The following is a 26,884-nucleotide window of genomic DNA, read 5'->3' on the forward strand; positions in this document are numbered from 1 at the left end:
GATAAATTCCCCATAATATCCTCCCATCTGAGCCCAGAGGAGTCTAAGAGACACATGGTGTAAGAATGAACTGGAAATGAGGGCAAGGAGGTGGAGTGGTAAGGCCGGAATCAGCAGTCATCTCAAAATAGAGGTCTGACCTGTAGCTGCATTTATACAACTATACACACTCACACCTGGACATTATTTCCCTTCACAGCTATGCAATGTGGAAAAACTTTAAATACAAACACAAAAACTCTTGGTGATAATACCATTTCATTCAATAGTTCATACAGATTCCATTTTTATTTCTTTCCACCCAACCATACAAAAATCTTACCACATAATGTACGCTGCTTGTTCTTAGTCAAGTTTTCACTCCAGCCTCAGATTTGAAAGGAATTCACAGTATATTGATGAGTAACATTTCCCCCATCTTCCCCTTCTTTGTGGATCATCATAATGTTAAGCAAATTGATGATATTTATTTTTATTATATGTTTACATTCTCAGTAGTGCCATGTTAAATAAATACTATTTACTTTAACTTAAATACATTACATAAAGTTTGTATAATTATTGTAGGCCAAAAGAAAATAGAATTCTCCCCACATTTATCTCTGTCAGCTTGCTGGAAATGCAAATAAATTATATCTTGGTTTCTCTTTATTTCCTTAACTTAGTTCCCATTCTTTCACTGTCACGAAGTATTTGGTTCTCTGCTGTCTCTTTACCTTTCATAATGATTATGATCATTTTCTTCACCACATTAAGAAAAAACACCTAATACTTTTCTGTATGTAAAAAATGTACTTTTTTTCTTTTCATATTTCGTTTTACTCTTTGTCCTGACCCTTGAAAGTGGAAATTTACTGAGTTGAGAAAAGCCAGGGAAATGAAGGAAGGGATCACTTCAAACTGCGTACATGCATGAGAGATATTTATGTCAACAAGTCAAAATTTGATGACAGAAAACTTCTAGAAAAACAAGTGACTGCAAGTTGAGACAGAATCCATCTGGTAGAAGCAAGATGGTGTGTGGAGCAGAGCTAGGAAGGAAATAGCAGATGGTTTAGTTCGATTGGTCAGATCTATGTGACCTGCATGATGACTTCTGCAATTCTGAACCTCTAAGAAAGACCTGTACACAAAAATGTGTTCCATTCTGCTAGGCTGTTCTCTCTTAGACACCAGTTTTGGAAGTGATCCAGTCCCGGAAGGCAGTCACTTTAGTATAAACACCAGGCTTATTGGGTTGCCCACATTCATCTCCCCAGCTCACGATTCCAGCAAGATACCAGATATCTCTAGCATCTGGACTAACCAGAGGTCCTCCAGAGTCGCCCTAAAGGAGAAGGGAGAGATTAGTAATTAATAATGCAGCTTATTACAGAGAAATGTGCTATTTTCTAACGTGAGTTTAATGAAAGGGGCAGTTTTCAAAAATCTTCAGTGTGCTCAAATGAGAAGTGATGTCCTTTATCTATGCCAGTAATTCGCATAAAGGAGGAGCTCCCCTGCCTGGAGAGCTGGTTAGACTCAGGGTTCAGGACTCTGAGATGAAAGACTTCATCTCTTGTCAGAACAGCCCCAATCTGATACATCTGACAAATAACTGCCCACACACTATCAGTATGACACATCTCCTAAAAGAAGGGTGAAAAGTTTACTACTGATAAAAAGCATGGACGTCAGAGTCAGACACCTGGGTTTAAAGCTCAATTCTGGCCCCTCCAAGCTGGCTAAGACCTTTAATTTACTTATTGCTAATGCTCCTAATAATACCTACCTGCAATGATAATTTTGAAGATTATGTAAGACAGTGTACATAATGTGTTTAGCATAGAGCCTGGCACAAAATAGAACTTAGTGAATATGTATATATAACCACAAAGTCCAATTGTTTATGCCTTGTGAAAGCCAGTAGGCAATTTCTTTTATATGGGTCATGAAAACAAGGTGCTGACTAATCTTCCCCCAAAATCCTGGGGTCTCTAGTTACTGACCACTCATTACATGTTCAACACTGTATGAAGTGTTAAATAATGAATATATCATTTCACTAGCTCATGTAATTCTGGCAACAAAGTATGGAGTTGCTGCTGCTGCTAAGTTGCTTCAGTCGTATCCGACTCTGTGCGACCCCATAGACGGCAGCCCACCAGGCTCCCCCGTCCCTGGGATTCTCCAGGCAAGAATACTGGAGTGGGTTGGCATTGCCTTCTCCGAAGCAAGGAGTTAGGTTTCATTTTCTCTATTTTAGCAATGAAGAAGCTGAAACTAACAGAGTTTAGCAATTTTCCTGATATCACATGCTATTCAATATCCAGAGTGATTTCACTATGAAGCCCATGCTTTTTTTCCCTTACTTTACACTAATTTCTTTGCAAATTTTCTTTCATCTGCATAAAAGTAGATGAAACCCTTCTCCCTACCCTACCCATTAACTAACACTAATAATAACTCAATTAGATATAATGTGCTTGTAATTTTTAAATCAATTAACCAATAAGTATATTTCCTTATACTCTCATATGTGGTAGGAGATGTAAAAAGAGTCTAAACACATGAGCCTTTCCCTCAAGGAGTGTACAATCTACTGATAGAAACAAAGTGTACTGTATGAAGTTATCGGATAACTTCAAACCATTTTGATAATTGACACCCAGGCCTATGTGAAGACATAGCAGATTAAGAAAAAGAAATGGAATATGCCAGAAACTACAAAGCTTAAATCTGTTTAAGAGACAGGAGTGAATGAGTCTGATAATAAAGTAATTAAGGAAAAAAGATAGCAGTGAGTCTAACAGCAATACAAGCTGAAAACTAAGGTGATGTCCAGCAAGTATCAAATGGAGAAAGAGACAGTTGGTTCTGTTAACACTAGTTAGCTCACATGTGATTGGTGAATAGGGGAGTTACATCGGTACAAAGTGGAAGTTGTGATGGCTTATAGGTGTTTGGACTTAGGCAAGGGAGCCAGAATAATGGGAGTAGAACTGCAATTTTCAGAAAAAAAATTCTCAGCTCAGCTACTGCACAGGCAGAAGCCTTGGAGGTTCTAGTTTAAGAAAACGTTAAGAGTGTCTATGCCCAGGAATCCTTCTCCCTACCTAGAGAGGCACACCCCATCCTTGCTTAAGTCTCGGGTCCTGCCAGGTTGTACTTCCTCCTCTGCCCAGAGCTACACTCCCATGTGCATTGTCTCACCCTCAGCAAGCCAGTATTTCTACTCTATTGTTTTCGTGCATTTTTAACTTTCCCTCAGTCAGCCGCCAGCCACCCTGGGCAATCTGCCTACCTACACTAAGTTATTTTTCAAGGTACAATTATTTTTGCTGTTCATGATATTGTTAATTCTCTGGTTACAAAGTTGCATAACTTTTGAGGGGGTCCGTTGGTCTGTATCTACTGCTATTTTTCCCTTAAATGCAGTTACATTTAGTGAGTGGTTTAATGAAAAACAGAACAGGAAGTTTATTCAAGAATATGGGTATGTATAGCTGATTCACTTTGATGTATAGCAGAAACTAGCACAACATTGTAAATCAACTACTCCACTAAATTTTTTTACAAAAGAATGTACATACCATAACAGAAACTTAAAGCCAGAAGCTAAACAAGAAACCAGTTTTAGTGATTAAGATACGAAGCAATGAAGCAATAGATTAAGTTCTTAACGGAAAGAATGGAGACAAGGAGATAAATATGGAAGAAATAGTAAGGGGGAAATATTCTATGATTTAATTGATTACATGTGAAAGAGATTTAAAAGTAAAAGATTTCAAGAATAGTGAAAGCCAACCACATAAATGAGAAACTTGAAACGAAAAAACATTTCACGGACAGGGAAGCCTGGCATGCTGCAGTCCATGGGGTCGCAGGAGTCAGACACGACTGGGCGACTCAACTGACTGAATGCCTATTGAGTTTAAGATGGAACATATATAAAAGTTAGTCTTATACTAACAACTTAAAACATATAAATGGAAATGGTTTGGGAGTATGTGGAAATGCAAGACTGAATTTGAGCAAGAGATTAATTTTGGAGATGTAGATTTGGAAGACATTAAAGTGACAGCTAACTTAAAGAAAAGGTAATTTCTTTGAAGGTATATGTAGAGAAAAAAATGATGAGTCTTAAGGAACAGCCAGGCTTAGAGACAGGCAGAGAGGGAAATAAAGAGAAACCAAAATAAGGAACCAGAAATGAGTTGTTGGAAAAGGAGGAAGGGGAAAATCAGTGTATTTCAGGATTCCGTTCCGTTCCGTTCAGTCGCTCAGTCGTGTCCGACTCTTTGCGACCCCGTGGACTGTAGCCAACGAGGCTTCTCCGTCCATGGGATTTTCCAGGCAAGAATACTGGAGTGGGTTACCATTTCCTTCTCCAGGGGATCTTCCCGACCCAGGGATCGAACTCGGGTCTCCCGCATTGGAGGCAGACGCTTTAACCTCTGAGCCACCAGGGAAGCCCATAGAACCCAAAACAAGATCATATTTTAAGAGGAGGTAGCCACAGGCCTGGAGAAGGAAATGGCAACCCACTCCAGTGTTCTTGCCTGGAGAATCCCAGGGACGGGGGAGCCTGTTGGGCTTCCGTCTATGGGGTCACACAGAGTCGGACACGACTGAAGTGACTTAGCAGTAGCAGCAGCAGCAGCCACAGGCCACTGAGATGGGAGGGAGTAAGAGACCCAAGTAAAGATTTCTGCATATAAAGGTATTGATGATTTTTGAGAGGGGGAAGTGCCAGATTCCTCCTGAAAACAGAAAAGCAGTGTGTTATAATCACAAGGCCAAACTTGGTTTCTCCTCTTTAGTTCCCCAAATTTATGAGACATTCACATCTAATACTATCATCAAAAAGGCATTGTATTAATAGAAAAGTTAACATTTTCAAATGAAATTATAAACAACTCTGATTTACTTCAAAATAGATCTGGAGTTGAGGATGGAAAGAAGGTTGGGAGTTAAAATATGTAGGAATGAAATAAGATTGGCCATGAGCTGATCATGTATAAGCTGGGTGATGTGTACACACTGTGAGTCAATCACAGAAAAAAATGTGGTCCCATCCCAACCCCATCAGCAAGGGCCAAGTGGGGAGACTGGACTTCCACCCTTATAGAATCTAAGGAAGTCCAGTTCCCACCTGACTGGTATCAGAGGAGGCTGAGTGGGGAGCCTCTCTTTCATCCCTGCCAGGTGATGATGAAGACTTCCTCTTGCTCCCCTGTGGTAACCAGTTGGGAAGCATGAACTACCCACCAATACCAATGAGGCAGAACTCTCTCTATCTCTAGGGTGATGTCAGAACAGACCTAGTGAAGAGCCAAGCAGTGATAAGGCCACTATCCCATCATATTAGTGGAGACCACAAGGGGAGCAGCAACAAGTTGCCCCCATCCAGAGTGGTATATTTTTACTTCATCCTCACCATCCCAGACTTTGTATGTGAAATCCCCTAAATGGAGGGTGTGAGGGGATTTTCTGTTCCTCCACCAAGAAGGGTAATGAAGGAAAATGGTATATATTATTTTTTAAATTAGATTTAATTAGTTTCGGGACTTTTCTGGCAGTCCAGTGCAGGGAGCGTGGGTTGGATTACTGGTCGGGGAACTAAGATCCTGTATGCCAGGCACTGCACAACCAAAAAATAAAATAAATTTAATAATTTTCTCCCATCTTAAAAGAAAAAAACCCCACACTTAGTGAAAGTGGCTCAGTCATGTCTTATTTGTGATTCCATGGACTATATAGTCCATGGAATTCTCCAGGCCAGAATACTGGAGTGGGTAGCTTTTCCCTTCTCCAGGGCATCTTCCCAACCCAGGGATCAAACCCAGGTCTCCAGCATTTGTGGATTCTTTACAGCTGAGCCACAAAGGAAACCCAAGTGAGAAGCCTGCAATTCCACCTCCATCCAGCAGTAACAAAGGTCTCTTTCTCAACCTTGGTGTCAGGGGACAATGAGTCGGGGAAATGCTACCTCATTCCCCTACCCCCTTCACTGTCATGTCAGAGGAGTCCTGTAAAAACAGAAGATTTAAATAAGATGCTGAAACTCATAACATAATATCCAAAATGTCCAGGATATATCTGAAAATCACTCAATACCAAGAACCAGGAACATTTGATTTGAATAAGAAAAGGCAATCAGTCAGACACTGACACTGATTTGGAATTATCTGACAAAGATTTTAAAGCAGTCATCACAAAAATGTCTTAATGGGCAATTTCCATCATGAAACAAACAAACAAAAAATCCAATAAAAAGCTCGCTAGAAGTGCTTAACAGAAAAATGAAGGAGATGATGGAAGTAAAAACAAAATCAGTGAAATTGAAGATAGAATGATAGAAATTGCTCAATCTGAACACACAGAAAGAGGAGTGGGAAAAAAAATGAACAGAAGCTCAGAGACCTCTGAGAACATAATGAAAGAGCTGCTAAGTCACCTCAGTTGTGTCCGACTCTTTGCGACCCCATAGACGGCAGCCCACCAGGCTCCGCCTCCCTGGGATTCTCCAGGGAAGAACACTGGAGTGGGTTGCCATTTCCTTCTCCAATGCATGAAAGAGAAAAGTGAAAGTGAAGTCGCTCAGTCGTGTCTGACTCTTAGCGACCCCATGGAATGCAGCCTACCAGGCTCCTCCGTCCATGGGATTTTTCCAGGCAAGAGTACTGGAGTTGGGTGCCGTCACCTTCTCCAAAGGAAAGAGCTAACATATCTATTATTGGATTCCAAAATGAAGCTGAAAATTTTTCAAGGAAATAAAGGCTAAAACTTTCCCAAGTTTGTCAAAGGGAATAAACTTGCAGGTTAAAAAGCTGAGCAAGCCCTAAGCAGTATAACCAAGAGAAATCCATGCCAAGATTCAAACTTCTGAAAACTGATGACAAAGAAAAAACCTTGAACACAGCAAGAAAAAAATGACACTTCATCTGCAAGAGAAAAACAATTCTAATAACAGCTAGTTCTTATCATAAATTACAGAGGCCATGATTTAAGCACTAAAAAAAAACAACAAACTGTCAAGCATAAATTATATGCCTGGCAAAATTATGCTTTACAAATAAATAGGAAATAAAGAATTTTGCAAACAAAATCTAAGGGAATTTGACACTAGCATATCTACACTAAAAAAAAAAAAATGGCTCAAGGAAGTTTCTGAAACAGAAAAGAAATTATATAAAAAGAATTATAAACATATACATTGTCATATGTAAAATAGATAGCTAGTAGGAATTTGTTGTATAATGCAGGGAGTTTAAACCCAGTGCTCTGTGACAACCTATCGGAGTGGGAGGTGAGAGGGAGGTTCAAGAGAGGGGATATATGTATACCTATGGTTGACTCATGTTGACGTATGGCAGAAACCAACACAATATTGTAAAGCAATTGTCTTTCAATTACGAATCACCAGTTCAGGGTGGATGCATGTTACAGGATGCTCGGGGCTGGTGTGCGGGGATGACCCAGAGGGAGGATAAAGGGAGGAGGGAGGTGGGAGGGGGGTTCAGGAGGGGGAACTCATGTACACCTGGGGCAGATTCATGTCAATGTATGGCAAAACCAACCAATATAATATTGTAAAATAATTAGCCTCCAATAAAAAAATAAAAAATTAAAATAAATAAAAATAAAAATAATTTAAAAAAAATTTTAGAAAACCAGAAGGGAAGAAAGAACAGATGATGAGTAAATATACTTCCCTTCTCCTCTTAAGTTTTCTAAGCTACATCTGGCACTTGAAGCAAAAACTTGTCTGATGTGGCTATCAGTATTTATAGAGAGGAAATATTTAACATTTATATTTATTAATATTTAATATTATGAATGATGAAAGGTTAAAGAGGCTTAAGGGGAAGTATGTTTTCTATTTCAAATCCAACTCAAACTAATAAAATCTCAACACCAGTAGACTATGATAAGTTATGCGTATTAAACTTAGAGGAACCACACAATTTTCCTACAAAGAGGGAGTATGGTTAAAAACACTAATAGGTAAATCATGGTGCTTTTCAGGTCTACTATATTGCTCTACTTTTCTGTTTACTTATTCTATGAATTTTTGAGAGTTTGATATTGAAACTCCAACTAAAAATCTTAATTTATCTACTTAAAAAAATAATTGTAATATACAGCAGAACTATAAAAAAATCAAAATGAAATTCTGAAAAAAGGCTACTGTATGATTCTACTCATACGACATTCTTGAAATTACAAAATTATAGAGATGGCAAACAGATTGGTGATTGCCAGGTATTAGTGATGATAAAGTGATGGGGGAAGGAAATGAATGTTTTTATAAAGGAAGAAAGATCTCTGTGGTGATGGAAGAGTTCTTAACTGAAGTGATGATGACACAAATCTGCACATGTGATAAAAAGCAAGAAATACATCTTGTACCAAGATCAATTCCTAGCTTTTATATTCTAATCTAGTTATATGAGATGTAACCACTGGAGAATACTTAGTGAAGATTATAGGGAACCCCTCTGTACTATCTTTGCAACTTCTTGTAGAGCTGTAATTATTTCAAAATAAAAGGTGAACAAAAAATTATGCAGCAAATCACTTACCTGGCATGCATCTCTATTTCCTTTCAAGGAGCCAGCACATAGCATTGTAGGAGTTATGGCATTATTGTAAGCTTGGGGTGCATTGCAGCTTTTAGTGTCTATGAGATCTACCTGTACTTGCCGAAGATGATTTTGACTGCTACCTAAAGGGAAAATAATAGACTTCATATTTATATTTATATATATATATATATATATATGCATATATTCTATAAACCTGAAGAAAGTCTTTTATAATTAGTTATTGGATGAGCTGGCACATAGAATCTTAGGAATGTATTTTTTCAGATACAGTGGTATTTGGGAAATGAAGTATAACTATTTTAAATGAAGTTAGGTGCCTAGGAAAGAACCTCAAGTTGCTTAAGTAATTTCTATGTCATTATTAAGCTTAGAAGTTAATTTCAGTAGGGAAAGATGGTGGTTTTATGATTCTCTGATCTTCACAATTGGCTGTAAATATTAATGATCCCTAATCTCTTATGTGGTTAATACCCTGGTGACTAAGATGGTAAAGAATCTGCCTGCAATGTGGGAGATCCAGGTTTGATCCCTGGAGAAGAGAATGGCAAACCACTCCAGTATTCTTGCCTAGAGAAATCCATGGACAGGGGAGCCTGGCAGTTTACAGTACATGGAATCAAAAAGAGTATTATTACCCTAGCAAAAATTTCAGACATATTCACTCTTTCAGCCATCTTCAGTTCAGTTCAGTTCAGTTCAGTCGCTCAGTTGTGTCTGACTCTTTGCCACCCCATGAATCACAGCACCCCAGGCCTCCCTGTCCATCACCAACTCCCAGAGTTCACTCAAACTCATGTCCATTGAGTCGGTGATGTCATCCAGCCATCTCATTCTCTGTCGTCCCCGTCTCCTCCCGACACCAATCTCTCCCAGCATCAGAGTCTTTTCCAGTGAGTCAACTCTTCGCATGAGGTGGCCAAAGTATTGGAGTTTCAGCTTTAGCATCAGTCCTTCCAATGAACACCCAGGACTGATCTCCTTTAGAATGGACTGGTTGGATCTCCTTGCAGTCCGAGGGACTCTCAAGAGTCTTCTCTAGCACCACAGTTCAAAAGCATCAATTCTTCGGTAATCAGCTTTCTTCACAGTCCAACTCTCACATCCATACATGACCACGGGAAAAACCATAGCCTCGACTAGACGGACCTTTGTTGGCAAAGTAATGTCTCTACTTTTTAATATGCTATCTAGGCTGGTCATAACTTTCCTTCCAAGGAGTAAGTGTCTTTTAATTTCATGGCTGCAATAAGCATCTGCAGTGATTTTGGAGCCCAAAAACACAAAGTCTGACACTGTTTCCCCATCTATTTCCCATGAAGTGATGGGACCAAATGCCATGATCTTTGTTTCCTGAATGTTGAGCTTCAAGCCAACCTTTTCACTCTCCTCTTTCACTTTCATCATCTTATCAAGCACCATTACTATAGTTGTAGTGATGTACTTGAAAGTAACCTAAAGCATGAAGGAATTTACATATCTTCATGTATGTAGGACCTGATTGGCGCAGGTCCATATGACCAACCCACCAACATATTTTGGCATAATGGCATTCCATTCTTTAAATGCCTTAGCATACCAAATTAGGTTACTATGATTTGACTTTCTCCTCAGATGCTCACCATCATTTTGCAGTGCTCCAAATCCTGTCACAAACATCACATCACCAGGGCGGAACTCATGGGATGCATCGGGGAGACAAATTTTGTGTACTGCATTTGTGTAGGGAACAGGCCTGGAAAGCTCTAAGACTGAAATATCATAGTCATGCGATGGATATTTGTATTTTTCATGCACAATTATCCTCCGGAGGGCTTGTTTCATTTTTGGAGGATGTATTGTGACTCCAAAAGAAGCAGTCCACCTGGCTGGGTCCTTATACCTGAGGATAAAGTATGAGGAAGAAATCCCACTTTACCATGTTACTACTGTAACTATTTATATTAAATAATTTAGCACACATATGTCAAAGTAAGTTTTCCTTTTAAAATTATAGTTTCTATGCATAGATACAAATGCTTTCCAATCTAAGGTTCAGGAGTCAGATAAGGTGGAAATACCACTGTGTCATGTTTCTTAGGGCTTCCCAGGTGACTCAGTGGTAAAGAACCCACTTGCCAATGCAGGGAGACACAGGGGGATGCAGGTTCAGTCCCTGGGTCAGGAAGATTCCCTGGAGAGGGAAATGGCAACCCATTCCAGTATTCTTGTCTGGAGAATCCTAAGGACAGAGGATCCTGGAGGGCTAAAGTCCACAGGGTTGCAAAGACTTGGACATGATTGAGCAATGGAGCACACATGCATGTTTTCTTAGGATGTGCACTTCAGTCTGCATACTGAGCCACCCACTCCAGATTCTAGGGCCTTTTGATATTTCTGGGCATCAGTGACTCCAAGGGACATATGGAAAGCATATCTTGTACAGAATGAGAGAACTATATGCATTCTGTGTGCACCATGTTGCCTATCCACACGTTTCTCTGAAAATAAAAACTGCTACACAATAATTTAACAAAGCATTACTTATCCTGTATACCTCAGGCATTTTGCAATGGGTTGGAAGATTGAATCAAAATTCCTTGAAATATAGGTAGTCAATCTATTCAGTTGTATCAATATAATTTGTTACTACCTACTTTCTTTGTATTTAATTTTTTCTTAGAATTTCTCCATCAGGATCAAAACTACAATTCACTTAGCATCTATCTCAGGTAGATATGTAGAATCTACCTGAGAAATGGCTCTTGTTTTTCACACCAAGCTCAATGTCCAAAAATAATTCTCAAAGTCCTGCTTCCTTTGACAAATTACTGTGTAATTTTCAGTGGATAATTTATCTACATGTTCTTTGATACCATTTCCATTTCTAGACTATAAAACCTCTTACTAACATTTATGTGTTTTCTACTCTCTTGTGTCCGACTCTTTGTGACCCCATGGACCATACAGTCCATGGAATACTCCAGGCCAGAATACTGGAGTGGGCAACCTTTCCCTTCTGCAAGGGATCTTCCCAACCCAGGGATTGAACCCAGGTCTCCTTCATCGCAAGCTGATTCTTTACCAACTAAGCCACCAGGGAAGCCCTTTGTGATAAAACATGCATATACATACATATATATGTATATAATTTTAATTTGTATTAAACTCATCTCTCATGAGGTATTTCCATCCTACTAAGTCCAAAGCACTTTGCTTACCCTAGTCATTCTCATGAAGAAGGAAATAGAAACCCACTCCAGTACTCTTGCCTGGGGAATCTCATGGATGGAGGACCCTGGGAGGGCTAGAGTCCATGGGGTCTCAAGAGTCAGACAGGACTTAGCAACTAAACCACCACCACCATCCAGTCATTTTCAAGGTTCAATACTTACGTTCTAAAGCAGTGGGCAGCACTCACAAGCCATGTGTCATTAATTAAAGTTGCTCCACAGCGATGGATCCCATCCCATTGCAGACTGGTTTGCCATGGCCATTCATCCTCTTGTACTTCTGTTCCACCAACAATCCTGAGACTCTGTCCTGAGGTTTTGTTCCTTCGTGTCCCACAACCTGTAGAAGAGAGGATGCATTTGTTAGCAATTGTTTTTACGTATCAAACTGTGTTGTGCATACTCAGTCGTGACCTACTCTTTGCAGCCCCACAGGCTGTAGCCCACTAGGCTCCTCTGTCCATGGGGTTTCCCAGGCAAGAATACTGGAGTGGGTTACCATTTCCTACTCTCCAGAGGATCTTCCTGACACAGGAATCAAATCCAAGTCTCCTGAATCTCCTGCATTGGCAGGTGGGTTCTTTACCCCTGAGCCAACTGTGAAACCTGTGTATGTATATACAGATGTATAGATTTATCTCTATATACAACAGATTAATATACATTAGTACATATATTGTATGTAAATATATCTAATATTAGTAACAGAATATTGTTTATAACAGAGTTTCTCAATCTTGGGATTACTGACATTTTCAGATGGATAATTCTTTGTTGTGGGGGGTCCGTCTTGTGCATCACACGTTGTTTAAAAGGATCCCTGGCCTATACATATTAGATACTAGTAGCATCCCTGACCCCCAACCATCATGATAACCCAAATGCCACAATAGGACGTAGTCACTTGGGGGGATCAAAATTGCCCCTGTTTGAGAACTACTGTCTTGTAATTCTGTGTTCATGTGTTAGTCTCATATATCTAGTCTCATTGAAGTGTAAGATGCTTTAAGCAAGGATTAAATCATCCATTTTATGTCCCTATTGACTAACACAGCACTAGTACATAACAAGTTTCCAATAAATACTAGTAGTGAAAAGATATGCCATGTAATGGGATTATTCCTTGGTTTTACATTTAGTTAAGCCCTGTGAATTAACCAACATTCTGAGCTGGTGAGTACATTTCTTTTCATCTTTTAATAGAAAGGTATTGTGTAATTCTGTTAAATATCAAATATATTCTCTAAATCATGGTAGGATATTCTGCCATAGAAGGAAGAAACACTGTGCCTTGAGTCAGTACCTTTAAAATATGGGTGAAGATATTATTTGGGTCTTCAGTATTTTCATCCACATATACCACAGTCCCATCACTTCAGTTCAGTTCAGTCACTCAGTCGTGTCCAACTCCTTGCGACCGCATGAACTGCAGCACGCCAGGCCCCCCTGTCCATCACTAACTCCCGGAGTCCACCCAAACCCATGTCCATTGTGTCAGTGATGCCATCCAACCATCTCATCTCTGTGGTCCCCTTCTCCTCCTGCCCTCAATCTTTCCCAGCATCAGGGTCTTTTCAAACGAGTCAGCTCTCCGCATCAGGTGGTCAAAGTATTGGAGTTTCAGCTTCAACATCAGTCCTTCCAATGAACATTCAGGACTGATTTCCTTTAGGATGGACAGGTTGGATCTCCTTGCAGTACAAGGGACTCTCAAGAGTCTTCTCCAACACCACAGTTCAAAACATCAATTCTTCGGCTATCAGCTTTCTTTATAGTCCAACTCTCACATTCATACATGACCACTGGAAAAAGCATAACCTTGACTAGATGGACCTTTGTTGGCAAAGTAATGTCTCTGCTTTTTAATATGCTGTCTAGGTTGGTCATAACTTTCCTTCCAAGGAGTAAGCGTCTTTAATTTCATGGCTGCAGTCATCATCTGTAGTGATTTTGGAGCCCCCAAAAATAAAGTCTGACACTGTTTCCCCATCTATTTGCCATGAAGTGATGGGACCGGATGCCAAGATCTTAGTTTTCTGAGTGTTGAGCTTTAAGCCAACCTTTTCACTCTCCTCTTTCACTTTCATCAAGAGACTCTTTAGTTCTTCACTTTCTGCCAGAAGGGTGGTGTATCTGCATATCTGAGGTTATTGATATTTCTCCCTGCAATCTTGATTCCAGCTTGTGCTTCATCCAACCCAGCATTTCTCATGATGTACTCTACATATAAGTTAAATAAGTAGGATGACAATATACAGTCTTGGCCTACCCCTTTTCCTATTTGGAACTAGTCTGTTGTTCCATGTCCAGTTCTAACTGTTGCTTCCTGACCAGCATAACAGATTTCTCAAGAGGCAGGTCAGGTGGTCTGGTATTCCCATCTCTTTCAGAATTTTCCAGTTTATTGTGATCCACACAGTCAAAGACTTTGGCATAGTCAATAAACAGATATAGATGTTCTTCTGAATCTCTCTTGCTTTTTCGATGATCCAGCGGATGTTGGCAATTTGATCTCTGGTTCCTCTGCCTTTTCTAAAACCAGCTTCAACATCTGTAAGTTCACATTTCACATACTGTTGAAGCCTGGCTTGGAGAAACCCAGTCCCATAATTGTCAACAATTTTTATAATATGAGATTAATAACATCAAGATTTTATTTAGTGTGGAGTAGCACTAAGTTTCTGCCTTTAGCTGAAAAATATTGATATACAAATTATTTCTATACAATCTTTAGAAAATTTTCATGAGGATATATTGTAGATATCTGCAATCAGAACATTAAGAAATATTTTTGCCTTTTCTTTAACAACTGTACCACTCACTTCTACTACACATCTGTCACAGGCCCCATACATCCATTTCAAAATCCTCCTAGTTTTTATCCTTTTGCAATAAAAGGTACTTCAGGGGTAAGATAAACACCATGAGATGTGCACAAATCAAACTTTATTCTGACCCCACAACACTGACAAAGTAAACTTAAGTAATCTAGAGTTAACTTTTTTCATTCACGTAATGCAATTTTAATAAACGTGTTAAACTTACAATTGTTCAGGTAGTTGTCTGTTTCTGTCTTGTTGATTTCTGAAACACACAGAAATGCTCAATAGAACAGGGTCTGCACATCAGAATTTCATAATGCCTCTGAGTACTTAAAATACTGAAGGTTGCTCAATTCCATTAAAAGATAGTATCTCTGTGATGTAAAACTTTCAAAAAGCAACAGTTCATCATAGACATAGTGTATTCATTTTCTTGGGGAAAAGGGAGATTTGAACAGTTTCTTAAACTTTAGTGTGGCTGAAAGTCACCTAAAGAGCATCTTTATACTGTAAATTCCTTTTCCTTTTCCCAGTAATTCTGAGTTTGTCCTGAAACCCAGGAATCTGAGTTTTATAGCAGGAAATAAGATGTAGGTAGTCCATAGCTTTTAGGGGGGAAATCCTATTCTAAATCTTAATTTGATTCCCCAAATGCAATCATATTTTTATTGACCATTATTTCAGTTTTGTATTATTTGTTTTACCAAACTCATAAGCATAGTGCCATCTGTACAACATACCCTAGTGCATGTTCATAAATTAGTTCTCACTCCCATTGAAAAACAATGCTGTCCATTTCTTGGTCTTCTTTTCGCTAAAGTTTTAGCAAGACAATTTGCCCTCAAATTGTCATTCAACTCTAGCCAGGGACTCGTTAGCTCAACAATCAGACCCTAATCCTATGCAAATGCTAAACTAATCCTATGCAAATGCTAAACTAACCGATAGTTACATAAAACTCTCAATACTCAAATTTCCTGATTCAGTAGATTGCACCTATTTTCTTTCAACATGGCAAGATAGGATTTCTAGATATAAAAATATATATATATTGTCAATTTCTATAGTATTTAATAGTATTGATTCACAAAAAATCTATTTTCTAGAAAGCCTTTATTGACTTTGTTCTGGCTACATTTGGGGAAAATGAAAAAATAAAGAAGAAGTGGCCATTTACTCTCAGTAAATATTTAAAAACACCACCACAAGTCTCCCTATTTCAATATTCTATTCTTTATTTCAAGCTTTTCCTAGAAAAAATCTGGGCTTTGCATGTTGATACTATTACAAAAATAAATAAGAGACTCAAAATGGAGTCATTGTGAAAAGTCCCACATCAGTAAGCCAAACTTACCATCTAGCCTAATTGCAGTTTCAACCTATTTCAGGAATGTGACCTTTAATCAGTGAATTTGGAATTACCTAGTCATCACTAGTGAAGTAATCTGTCTGCTGGGGTTACTGACAGCCCCAGGAGGCCAAGTTTTCTGTTTGAACCAGAACTTGCTTAGAACACTACAGTAATGACATTCAGATAAACACAAACGACTAAGGGACCTACCATACCCTTTCTTGTGCCCGTTACTTCTTTGTATCAGCCAAAAGCTTTAGCTGAAAGTTATGATATAGAAGGATGTTTTGGTCCTTCCTCACATAAGCTTATGGTAGAGAGCACTGGTAAAATGCCTGTATCTAGAAGGGAAAAAAACAATGTTGAGCTAGACTTCTCTAGTGTTTCTTTTAATATGGTAACCAAGATGCATGCTTGGATAAGTTATGAAATACAGTTGTATAATTTTCATGATTCCAAATAAAAATTAAATGCTTTCATATTTGCATTGAAAATTGCATTTCACAATATAAAGGTGATCAGCAAAACTCATGCTACTAATTTAAAATTTTGACTTTTTCACTTAACTGCTGCTGCTGCTGCTAAATCACTTCAGTTGTGTCAGACCTCATAGACAGCAGCCCACCAGGCTCCTCCGTCCCTGGGATTCTCCAGGCAAGAACACTGGAGTGGGTTGCCATTTCCTTCTCCAATGCATGAAAATGAAAAGTGAAAGTGAAGTTGCTCAGTCATGTCCGACTCTTCACGACCCCATGGACTGTAGCCTACCAGGCTTCTCCCTCCATGGGATTTCCCAGGCAAGACTACTGGAGCGGGTTGCCATTTCCTGCTCCACTTTTTCATTTAGAATATCATTAATTAATAAATAAAAAATACCATGATAAATCAAGAAAGATCATGAAAGAAAAATCATATATCTTAGTACCTTTAACAGCACCGTCTAATTGTTTTTCAAAAGAGTCTCAGACTTTCACTTCTCATTGGGCCCCACAAATTACATACTAATAGCTGGCCCTGACTACTGGGCTTCCTTCTCTAAGCAAGTAGAGGGACTAACCACCAAATTTGGTCTCTAGTTACATGTCAGCTTTTATATTAGCACTTTTATTCCTTCTTTCTACTTGTCCTTTATTCTATAGTTTCTAGTGCTGCCATATCCAATACTTTATTCACCAGCCACATGTGCCTAGTAAGTTCTTGAAATCTGGCTAAACGGAAGTGCATTATAAATATAAAATATACAATCGATTTCAAACCTCATGAAAAATATTTCCATGGACTATTTGTCAATATGAAATACATTGTGATTACAATGTATTATAAATTGCATTATTATTTCAATGAGTAGACAGTTATATGAACTACTTATTGAAATAATACTATTTTGGATATGTTGGGTTAAATGCATAAATTAATTAAATACATTTCACATGTTTATTTTTACTTTTTTAATGTGGTTACCAGAAACTTTAAGAATATACATGTGGCTGGTACACCATTTCTAGAGACTAACACTGTACTATATAGCATATGACTGAGCTTTTAACCAATCTTATATTTCCCCTGAGGGTCTTGTGTGTTTTTCACTTTCTAGTTATGAGGACCTATCACTGTTTATTATGTTCCCTTGCACTGAAAAAAACAAAAAATTTAGATTTTTCAAGTTAGTTGTAAAATATACCAAAAATAATTTTTGCCAAAAGATAAACGATATACTTTTCATCAGCAAAGGGCCTAAAAGAAGAAGCTGCTGCTGCGAAGTCACTTCAGTATTGTCTGACTCTGTGCGACCCCATAGACAGCAGCCCACTAGACTCCTCTATCCCTGGGATACTCCAGGCAAGAACACTGGAGTGGGTTGCCATTTCCTTCAATGCGTGAAAGTGAAAAGTGAAAGTGAAGTCGCTCAGTCATGTCTGACTCTTAGTGACCCCATGGACTTCAGCCCACCAGGCTCCTCCGTTCACTGAATTTTCCAGGCAAGAGTACTGGAGTGGGTTGCCATTGCCTTCTCCAAGAGAAGAAGCTAATAAGGATTATTAATGACATTTGGATGAAAATAGGTAGATAGCATGAATCTTTCACAAAATCTAAAAATCAGTAGCATATAAGCCATCATACTCAGAACATAAAAAGTAAGCAAGAGGAAGAGGAATAAATACACAGAGCTACTTTTTCCATTCATCATTGGATTCTATAGCTAAAATGTAAGGCCCAGAGTTGGACTGTGAAGGAAACTGAGCGCTGAAGAATTGATGTTTTTTTTAAACTGTGGTGCTGGAGAAGACTCTTGAGAGTCCCTTGGACTGCAAGGAGATCCAACCAGTCCATTCTAAAGGAGATCAGTCCTGGGTGTTCATTGGAAGGACTGATGCTAAAGTGGAAACTCCAATACTTTGGCCACCTCATGCGAAGAGTTGACTCACTGGAAAAGACTCTGATGCTGGGAAGGATTGGGGGCAGGAGGAAAAGGGGACGACAGAGAATGAGAGGAGAAGGGGACGACAGAGAATGAGATGGCTGGATGGCATCACCGACTCGATGGACATGAGTTTGAGTGAACTCCGGGAATCGGTGATGGACAGGGAGGCCTTGCGTGCTGTGATTCATGGGCACAAAGAGTCGGACACGACTGAGCGACTGAACTGAACTGAAGGCCCAATATAGAAAAAGAATGCAGGCTCATGAGTTAATGACAGACTTGCAGGGGAGTTGTAAGTTTAAAGTAGTATTAAATTTTTGAAAACTTCATTTGGATCAATTTAGTCCCAAATAAGTATTCTGTTGGTGGCAAGACCCCATAATGAAAAACATCCAAAAACTTTCAAAGATTAGTGCCCAAGACCAAAGTTATTCTATGTAAGAGAATTGAATTAGAAGAAATAAACTTACTTTTAATTTCAACTGATTCAGGATCTAATTTAGGGGGTCCTACAGCATCTTGCAGTTTTTCATGTAGAACATGTTGTATTATTTTATTGATGGTTTCAGGGTCCTCAGTAGAAGGAAATCTAAAAATCAGCAGCATATGAGCCAACACTCCACGTTCCTCTTGACTGTGGACCAAACAAAGAAAAAAAGAGAGAAATAGAGTTTTAAAAGGTTAAGTTCCAAATAAGATTTATGGCAATATCATACTCTAGTTTCTCTTTTTAACTCATTTGAATCACAAACACCCAAAACAAATCTGTAAATGCAATTGTAAAAGATCTAATTTGTTTTCTTCTATATTCGTGATGCTGGGAAAGATGGAGGGCAGGAGGAGAAAGGGGTGACAGAGGATGAGAAGGCTGGATGGCATCATGACTCAGCAGACATGAGTCTGAGCAAACTCTAGGAGATAGTGAAGGACATGGCGTGTTACAGTCCATGGAGTCACACAGATTCAGATATGACTTAGGGACTGAAAAACAACAACAAAATTCCTATTGTTTACCACATTCAAAGCTCCCATCTCAGCCTTTCTGATAGTCAGCTGGTAGCCTATGGTCTTCCTTACCACCACAGGATCTAGTTAAATACTTGGGTTATTAACATCAAAAGACAATTTTCTTGTCAACCATTCAAACTTATCAAATAAAATGTATGGTAAATAAGAAACCAACTGGTTTTGGCTTTCAGGATTAATTAAATCCAGTGATTTCTCCCAAGTAATCTTCAGGCTCTTCTAAACAACTCCTGATCCTAAAGACATTAGAAAGCTTGACCAAGTTGTCTTGACTTCATGCATTTTATTTCCACAATAGAGTATTAATGAGCCTTAGCATTATTTGAATGAATTACTACTTTGGAACCATCCTTGACTACTCTTTCTCATTCTCAGTCTATACCCTACCCCTTCTTTCACAATCACAACCAGTTCCCTTTCAGTCTGGGTTCAATAGGCTGCCACTGTGCTGGGCCCTGAGGAGGGTGAGTCCAACTGCATGGGCGCTTTAAGAGCCATCTCCCAGATAGATACAATTTTGTAGATCTCAGCACTTGACTCCTGTTCATTTTCAGAGTTAGATGTTTTGGAGGCTTGTCTCTCGGTACAGGTCCTAAAAGTTGAGGTGCCTGATTTGGGGTTCAAACTTTTCACTCATCAGGGAGAATCTCTGGGTTTGAGATATTTTTTCCTGGTGTGGCAGAACAGGATTTATGGCAAGATTGTGTCCCAGCCTCTCCAACCTGCTTCAATGTGACTTTCTTCTCATTTGCCCAATGTGCAATAGTTACTCAGTCAACCTTTGGGTTTTTTGTTTTGTTCTTTTTAAGAGAAAATTGTTTCTTCTGTATCTGTAGATTGAGTGAGTCTATGGGAGGAGGTGAGTTTTCTCTTCCTGCTTCACCATCTTAAACCAGAACCCCAAAGAATCTTACTACTCACCCGTATGCTGCATCAACTCCTGTGCTCCCAAACTGTAGGTAGGAATACCAACTAGAATCTCATTTTTGCAAGGCAGTTTATCTGTTATAAATTTGATTATCCATCCTCTCTGATGCAGCATTTCTACTTTTAGAAGTTTAATCTTCAAAATACACTCTTTTGGTGCAAGGAGATATGTATACATACAGCATCTTAACTTTATCTTTAAATAAAAAAAATATTGTAACAACCCAAGTGCCCATCAAAAGGGTAGTGGCTAAATCAATCTTGGCATACACTTGTAGTGAAAAACTATATAGCCAGCTAAATCTATATGCAGTCATTGGGAAAAAAATAAAAGTAAATTACTAACAAGATGTGTTGGGCAGCCGTGTGCAGGCCAAAGCAGTCCTTCTTTCTACTGGGGCTCTTGGTGTCGCTGTGACCAGCGAGCTGGACATCTTCATGGGGAACATGACCCTCATCAATGAGGATGTGTATTACTTTTGGCTGGATGGTGATTTGGTGAGCGACGCAGTGGCCCTCAGGGTGTGCTTGCTGGGGAATCCTGAAGCAGCCCGGCACCACAGCAGCGATGCTCCAGAGCTACATCATGGACCACTATGGTAATTTCCACGTGCTTGAGCACCTGCTCCACGAACCACCAAAACTGCAGCACCAGCTCATCTTCCAGATCCTGCCCTCTTGACAGGCACTATTCATCTAGAGGGACTCTGCCTCTGACCAGGCCTTCGTGTGGGAAGCGCTGGGCAAGAATCTGTCCCAGGGCACCAAGAAAGACCTGGATGACATTGGCACCAAAACCGGCATCACCCTCAAGAGTTACTGGAGTCAGTCTGACAACTTTGAGTCTTCAAGGTGGTAGAGGAAATGAAGGGCTCCCTGGTCAACAACACCCAGCAGCACTTCCTCCTGTTCGAGTGATTGGCCAGGGACTACGCAGCCATTGTCTTCTTTGCCAACAATCACTTTGAGACAGGGAAGGAAAAAACTGGAGTCTCTGAGCTTTGGGGATTTTGCCTTCTGTGCTGAGTTCACGATCCCGAACTGGACCCAGGAGCTGTGGACTCCTGGGTGGATGACATGGATGTGGACTTAGAGGAGGAGAGTCTCCAGGACTTGAAGGAGATCAAACTGCCCTCTGGGGAAAGCTCTGTGTCTTTTCGAAGATGGAAGCCAGGTCCTGGGGGCTGGTGAATGTGGCCTCCAAGTTGACCCACAATAAGGATGTCAGAGGCCTGTTTGTGGACCTTGTGGAGAAGTTCATGGAACCCTGTGGCCCAGACCACTGGCCACTGAATGATTAATCAGTATTGGGCATTGGTCCACTCCCTGGATGACTCCCGGCACCAGGCCCTCTGGGAGGGCTACATGGATACCTTCCCACCCTCCTTGGCTGCCTCCTGTGTCTCTATCATGACTGAGGCCCCCGCCACACACTCAATAAAGTTGCCATGACTTTGGAAAAAAAAAAGATGTGTTATTTCTGGGCATGAAACTATTAAAGAGGGGACTTTTGCTTTTTGTTTTTTGTAATCTTGTGTTATTTGAATTTCACACAATTTCATATTGCTTTTGTAATCTGGAAAAATAGAGCTTTAAAGGGATCATTGTTATATATCTCAACCCCCTTTTCACTGCCGTAGCACCCCTATACATCCGGTACTTATTCTTTTCTTCTTTCCTGTAAGCTATTCATCTACTGGTTGGTTGACAGAGACAAAAACAAAACCTCCCTCTACCCCAGCTGTATGATTTACCTCACACCTTCATATCACAGAAAACCTTCTTGAATGGGTAAATTACATTCTATCTCACATTTACTTAATTGCAGTCTAATTCCTCCCCTTCTGTTCAACTGAGTCATTTCTCTACTTGAACACTAATGACTTCCTCATTGACATTTCCCATGGATTCTTCCTAGTCATATTACTTGGTCTGTCAGGAATCTTGTCAATGCTGACCACTCCCTCACTAAAACTTTCTGTTATTAGTTTCAGAGGTGCTTCTCTCGATTCTTTGTTTTGCCTGCTCCTTCCCTGTCTATTTCCTAGTTTGCTATTTTTCTTCTATTTCCTTAAATATTTCCTTAAGAAAATATTTTTCTTCTATTTCCTTAAGAAAACTCCTCAAGTTTTCTTCACAATCCTTTTTTTCTTGCATTACCCCTTTTCTGAGAAATTCTGTTGACACCCACACTTTCTAATACTCTGAGTTGATGTTGAACAAATTTATGTCTTCAACTCAGTTTCCATTTCCTCCCTTATGTCAGACTCATATTTCAGGCTCAGAGGATCACTTAGTATCTCAAATCAATACCTCTAAGACTGACTTTATCTTTCCAACAAATTTGCACATCTTCATATTATGATAACAGAAGAAAGAATAATGAATAGCAAGATTTCTGGGATGAAGCGGTAAACAAATTAGAAAGTGATTCAGAAGATAGAATTGGTTGTTGTTTTTCAGTTGCTCAGTCATGTCTGACACTTTGCAACCCCATGGACTTCATCGTGCCTGACTTCCCTGTCCTTCACCATCTCCCAGAGTTTGTTCAAACTTATATCCATCAAGTTGGTGATGTTATCCAACCATCTCATCCTCTGTCATCCCCTTCTCCTCCTGCCTTCATCTTTCCCAACATCAGAGTCTTTTCCAGTGAGTCAACTCTTCACATCAGGTGGCCAAAGTATTGGAGCTTCAGCTTCAGCATCAGTCTTTCCAATGAATAATCAGGGTTGATTTTCTTTAGGATTGACTGGTTTGATCTCTTTGCTGTCCAAAGGGGACCTCAAGATTCTTCCCTACTGCCACAGTTCAAAGGCATCAGTTCTTTAGCACTCAAACTTTTTTATTGTCCAGTTCTCACATCCATACATGACTACTGGAAAAACCATAACGTTGACTATATGGACCTTTGTCAGCAAAGTAACGTCTTTGCTTTTTAATACACTGTCTAGGTTTGTCTTTGCTTTAGTTGCAAGGAGCAATAGCTCTTCTCCGGTAGCATATTGGACACCTACTGACATGAAAGTTTCATCTTTCACTGTCATGTCTTTTTGCTTTTTCATACTGTTTATGGGGTTCTCAAGGTAAGAATGCTGAAGTGGTTTACCATTCCCTTCTCCAGTAGGCCACATTTTATCAGAATTCTCCACTATGACCCATCCATCTTGGGTGGCCCTACACATCTTGACTCATGGTTTCATTGAGTTAGGCAAGGTTGTGATCCATGATTGAGGTCTTCATTCTGTCTTCCCTCTGATGGATAAGATGCTTGTGAAAGTTTCTTGATGGGAGGGACTGGCTGTGGGGAAAACTGGGTCTTGTTCTGGTGGGCAAGGCTATGGTCAGTAAGTCTTTAATCCAATTTTCTGCTGATGTTTGAGGCTGTGTAATGGCAGAAATGAAACTTAAAGAAGTTTACACCTTGGAAAAAAAGCTATGACAAACGTAGACAGCATATTAAAAAGCAAAGATATTACCTTGCTGGCAAAATTCTGTAAGGTCAAAGCTATGGTTTTCCCAGTAGTCATGTATGGATATGAGAACTGGACAATAAAGAATGCTGAGCATCAAAGAATTGATGCTTTTGAACTGTGGTGTTGGAGAAGACTCTTGAGAGTCCCTTGGACTGCAAGGAGATCCAACCAGTCCATCCTAAAGGAGATCAGTCCTGGGTGTTCATTGGAAGGACTGATGTTGAAGCTGAAGCTCCCGTTCTTTGGTCACCTGATGCAAAGAGCTGATTCATTGGAACAGACCCTGATGCTGGGAAAGATTGAAGGTAGGAGGAGAAGTGGACAACAGAGGATGAGATGGTTGGATGGCATCACTGACCTGATGGACGTGAATTTGAGCAAGCTTCAGGAGTGGATAAAGGACAGGGAAGCTGGTGTGCTGCAGTCTATGCAGTCACAAAGAGTTGAACACAACTGAGCGACTGAACTGAACTGTACTGAATGGCAGTAATGGTGATCTCCTTCAAAATAACTTATGCCAGCATTCCAGGCCTCCCAGAACTGTTGTAGTCAGTTCCTCTGATCCCACGACAGGCCACTGTTGACCCACACCCTCCCTGGAGACTCCCAAGCACACACAGGCAAGTCTGACTCATTCTCTTATGGTGTCACTGCTCCTTTCTCCTGGGTCCTGATGCATACAAGGTTTTATTTGTGTTCTCCAGGAGTCTCTGTTTCCCCTGTCCTGTAGAATTGGTAGAACTTAGCTATTCACAAAGTTCAAGGGGCCCAGGAAAGGGAGGAGTATGGAAGACTTCCAGGTTTCTTACTAGCATAATTAGGTTTTTCTTGAGTTTGAGAATTTTCTGTGAAACACGCACAAGGAAGTGTGCATGGGCAAGCATATAGTTCTAGAACCAGGACAAAAATTTAGACTGGAAATAGAAACTTGGATTTCCATAGCATAGGAAACCATGATGTGCGTGAATGAAGTCCTCTTGAAAGAATGAAAATTTGATAACTGGAGAAGCAGATACAGATCCAAGAAAAAGGAATATTTTGAACATCAAAGAGTATAGAATTTTCAAGAGAAAGTGGGCAACTAAGTAACAGGCTGATGAGCAACTTGGAGCTTTTGTCATTGAAATAATGTTGGAAATAGCAGCTATTTTATTTTGGAAATTGCAAATAATTTATATGAAGATAATACATTATTTTAAGATCCTCATATAGTATTTTGCTTAAATGTTATGCCTTGGATTCTATTTACTGATGGTTGATGAAACTGAAGAAAGTAGAGAAAACCACTAGACCATTCAGGTATGACCTAAATCAAATCCTTTGTGACTATACAGCAGAAGTGAGCAATAGATTTAAGGGACTAGATCTAATAGACAGAGTGCCTGATGAACTATGGACCGAAGTTCGTAACATTGTATAGGAGACAGGAATCAAGAACATCCCCAAGAAAAAGAAGTACAAAAAACAAAATGGCTGCCTGAGGAGGCCTTACAAATACCTGTGAAAAAGAAGGGAAAAGCAAAGGGAAAAGGAAAGATATAAGCATCTAAATGCAGAGTTCCAAAGAATAGCAAGGAGAGATAAGAAAGCCTTACTCAATGATCAATGCAAAGAACTAGAGGAAAACAATAGAACAGGAAAGACTAGAGATCTCTTTAAGAAAGTCAGAGATACCAAGGGAATATTGCATGCAAAGATGGATTCAATAAAGGACAGAAATATTATCGACCTAACAGAAGCAGAAGACATTAAAAAGAGGTGGCAAGAATACACAGAAGAACTGTACACAAAAGATCTTCATGACCCAGATAATCATGATGGTGTGATCACTGACCTACAGCCAGACACCCTGGAATGTGAAGTCAAGTGGGCCTTAGAAAGCATCACTACGAATAGCTAGTGGAGGTGATGGAATTCCACCTGAGTTATTTCAAATCCTAGAAGATGATGCTGTGAAAGTGCTGCCCTTGATATGCCAGCAAATTTGGAAAACTCAGCAGTGGCCACAGGAATGGAAAAGGTCAGTCTTCATTCCAATCCCAAAGAAAGGCAATGCCAAAGAATGCCCACACTACTGCACAGTTGCACTCATCTGACACGCTAGTAAAGTCATGCTTAAAATTCTCCAAGCCAGGCTTCAGAAATATGTGAACCATGAACTCCCAGATGTTCAAGCAGGTTTTAAAAAAGGAAGAGGCACCAGAGATAAAATTGCCAACATCCGATGGATCATGGAAAAAGCAAGAGAGTTCCAGAAAAACATCTATTTCTGCTTTATTGATGATGCCAAAGCATTGACTGTGTGGATCACAATAAACTGTGGAAAATTCTGAAAGAGATGGGAATCCCAGACCACCTGATCTGCTTCCTGAGAAACCTGTATACAGGTCAGGAAGCAACAGTTAGAACTGGACATGGAACAACAGACTGGTTCCAAATAGGAAAAGGAGTACGTCAAGGCTGTATATTGTCACCCTGCTTATTTAATTATATGCAGAGTACATCATGAGGAACACTGGGCTGGAAGAAGCACAAGCTGGAGTCAAGATTGCTGGGAGAAATATCAATAACCTCAGATATGCAGATGACACCACCCTTATGGCAGAAAGTGAAGAGGAACTAAAAGGCCTCTTGATGAAAGTGAAAGAGGAGAGTGAAAAAGTTGGCTTAAAGCTCAACGTTCAGAAAATTAAGATCATGGCATCTAGTCCCATCACTTCATGGCAAATAGATGGGGAAACAATGGAAACAGTCACAGACTTTATTTTTCTGGGCTCCAAAATCACTGCAGATGGTGATTACAGCCATGAAATTAAAAGACGCTTACTCCTTGGAAGGAAAGTTATGACCAACCTAGACAGCATATAATTTTTTTTTGTAAGTAACTTTTTTTAATCTCTCTTAGCACTTTCCCATTTTTTTTTTCTTTTTTTTTTCTTTTTTTTATTGGAGGCTAATTATTTTACAATATTATATTGGTTGGTTTTGCCATACACTGACATGAATCCGCCCCGGGTGTACATGAGTTCCCCTTCCTGAACCCCCCTCCCACCTCCCTCC

At 39.7% G+C, this 26,884-nt stretch overlaps 1 protein-coding gene and 1 pseudogene across 1 annotated transcript in view; one reads left to right on the plus strand and one right to left on the minus strand.

The window, feature by feature from the left end:
• Positions 1-278: 278 nt before the first annotated feature.
• LOC129561878 (transmembrane protease serine 11E) overlaps positions 279-26,884 on the minus strand; it is a 59,289-nt gene continuing 32,683 nt past the window's right edge. The window contains exons 5-10 of the mRNA XM_055434719.2: positions 18,866-19,029; positions 14,846-14,884; positions 11,963-12,140; positions 10,211-10,470; positions 8,568-8,710; positions 279-1,327 (exon numbers count right to left, since the gene is read on the minus strand). Coding sequence (XP_055290694.2) covers positions 1,166-1,327; positions 8,568-8,710; positions 10,211-10,470; positions 11,963-12,140; positions 14,846-14,884; positions 18,866-19,029 — 946 coding nt within the window. The 3' untranslated portion in view covers positions 279-1,165. The remainder of the gene's footprint in view (positions 1,328-8,567; positions 8,711-10,210; positions 10,471-11,962; positions 12,141-14,845; positions 14,885-18,865; positions 19,030-26,884) is intronic.
• LOC148777869 (acidic fibroblast growth factor intracellular-binding protein pseudogene) lies at positions 20,271-21,766 on the plus strand (annotated as a pseudogene).

Source organism: Moschus berezovskii, chromosome 5 (assembly GCF_049115385.1).
Source record: "Moschus berezovskii isolate FMDL1 chromosome 5, NW_MosBer_1.0, whole genome shotgun sequence".
NCBI lineage: Eukaryota > Metazoa > Chordata > Mammalia > Artiodactyla > Moschidae > Moschus > Moschus berezovskii.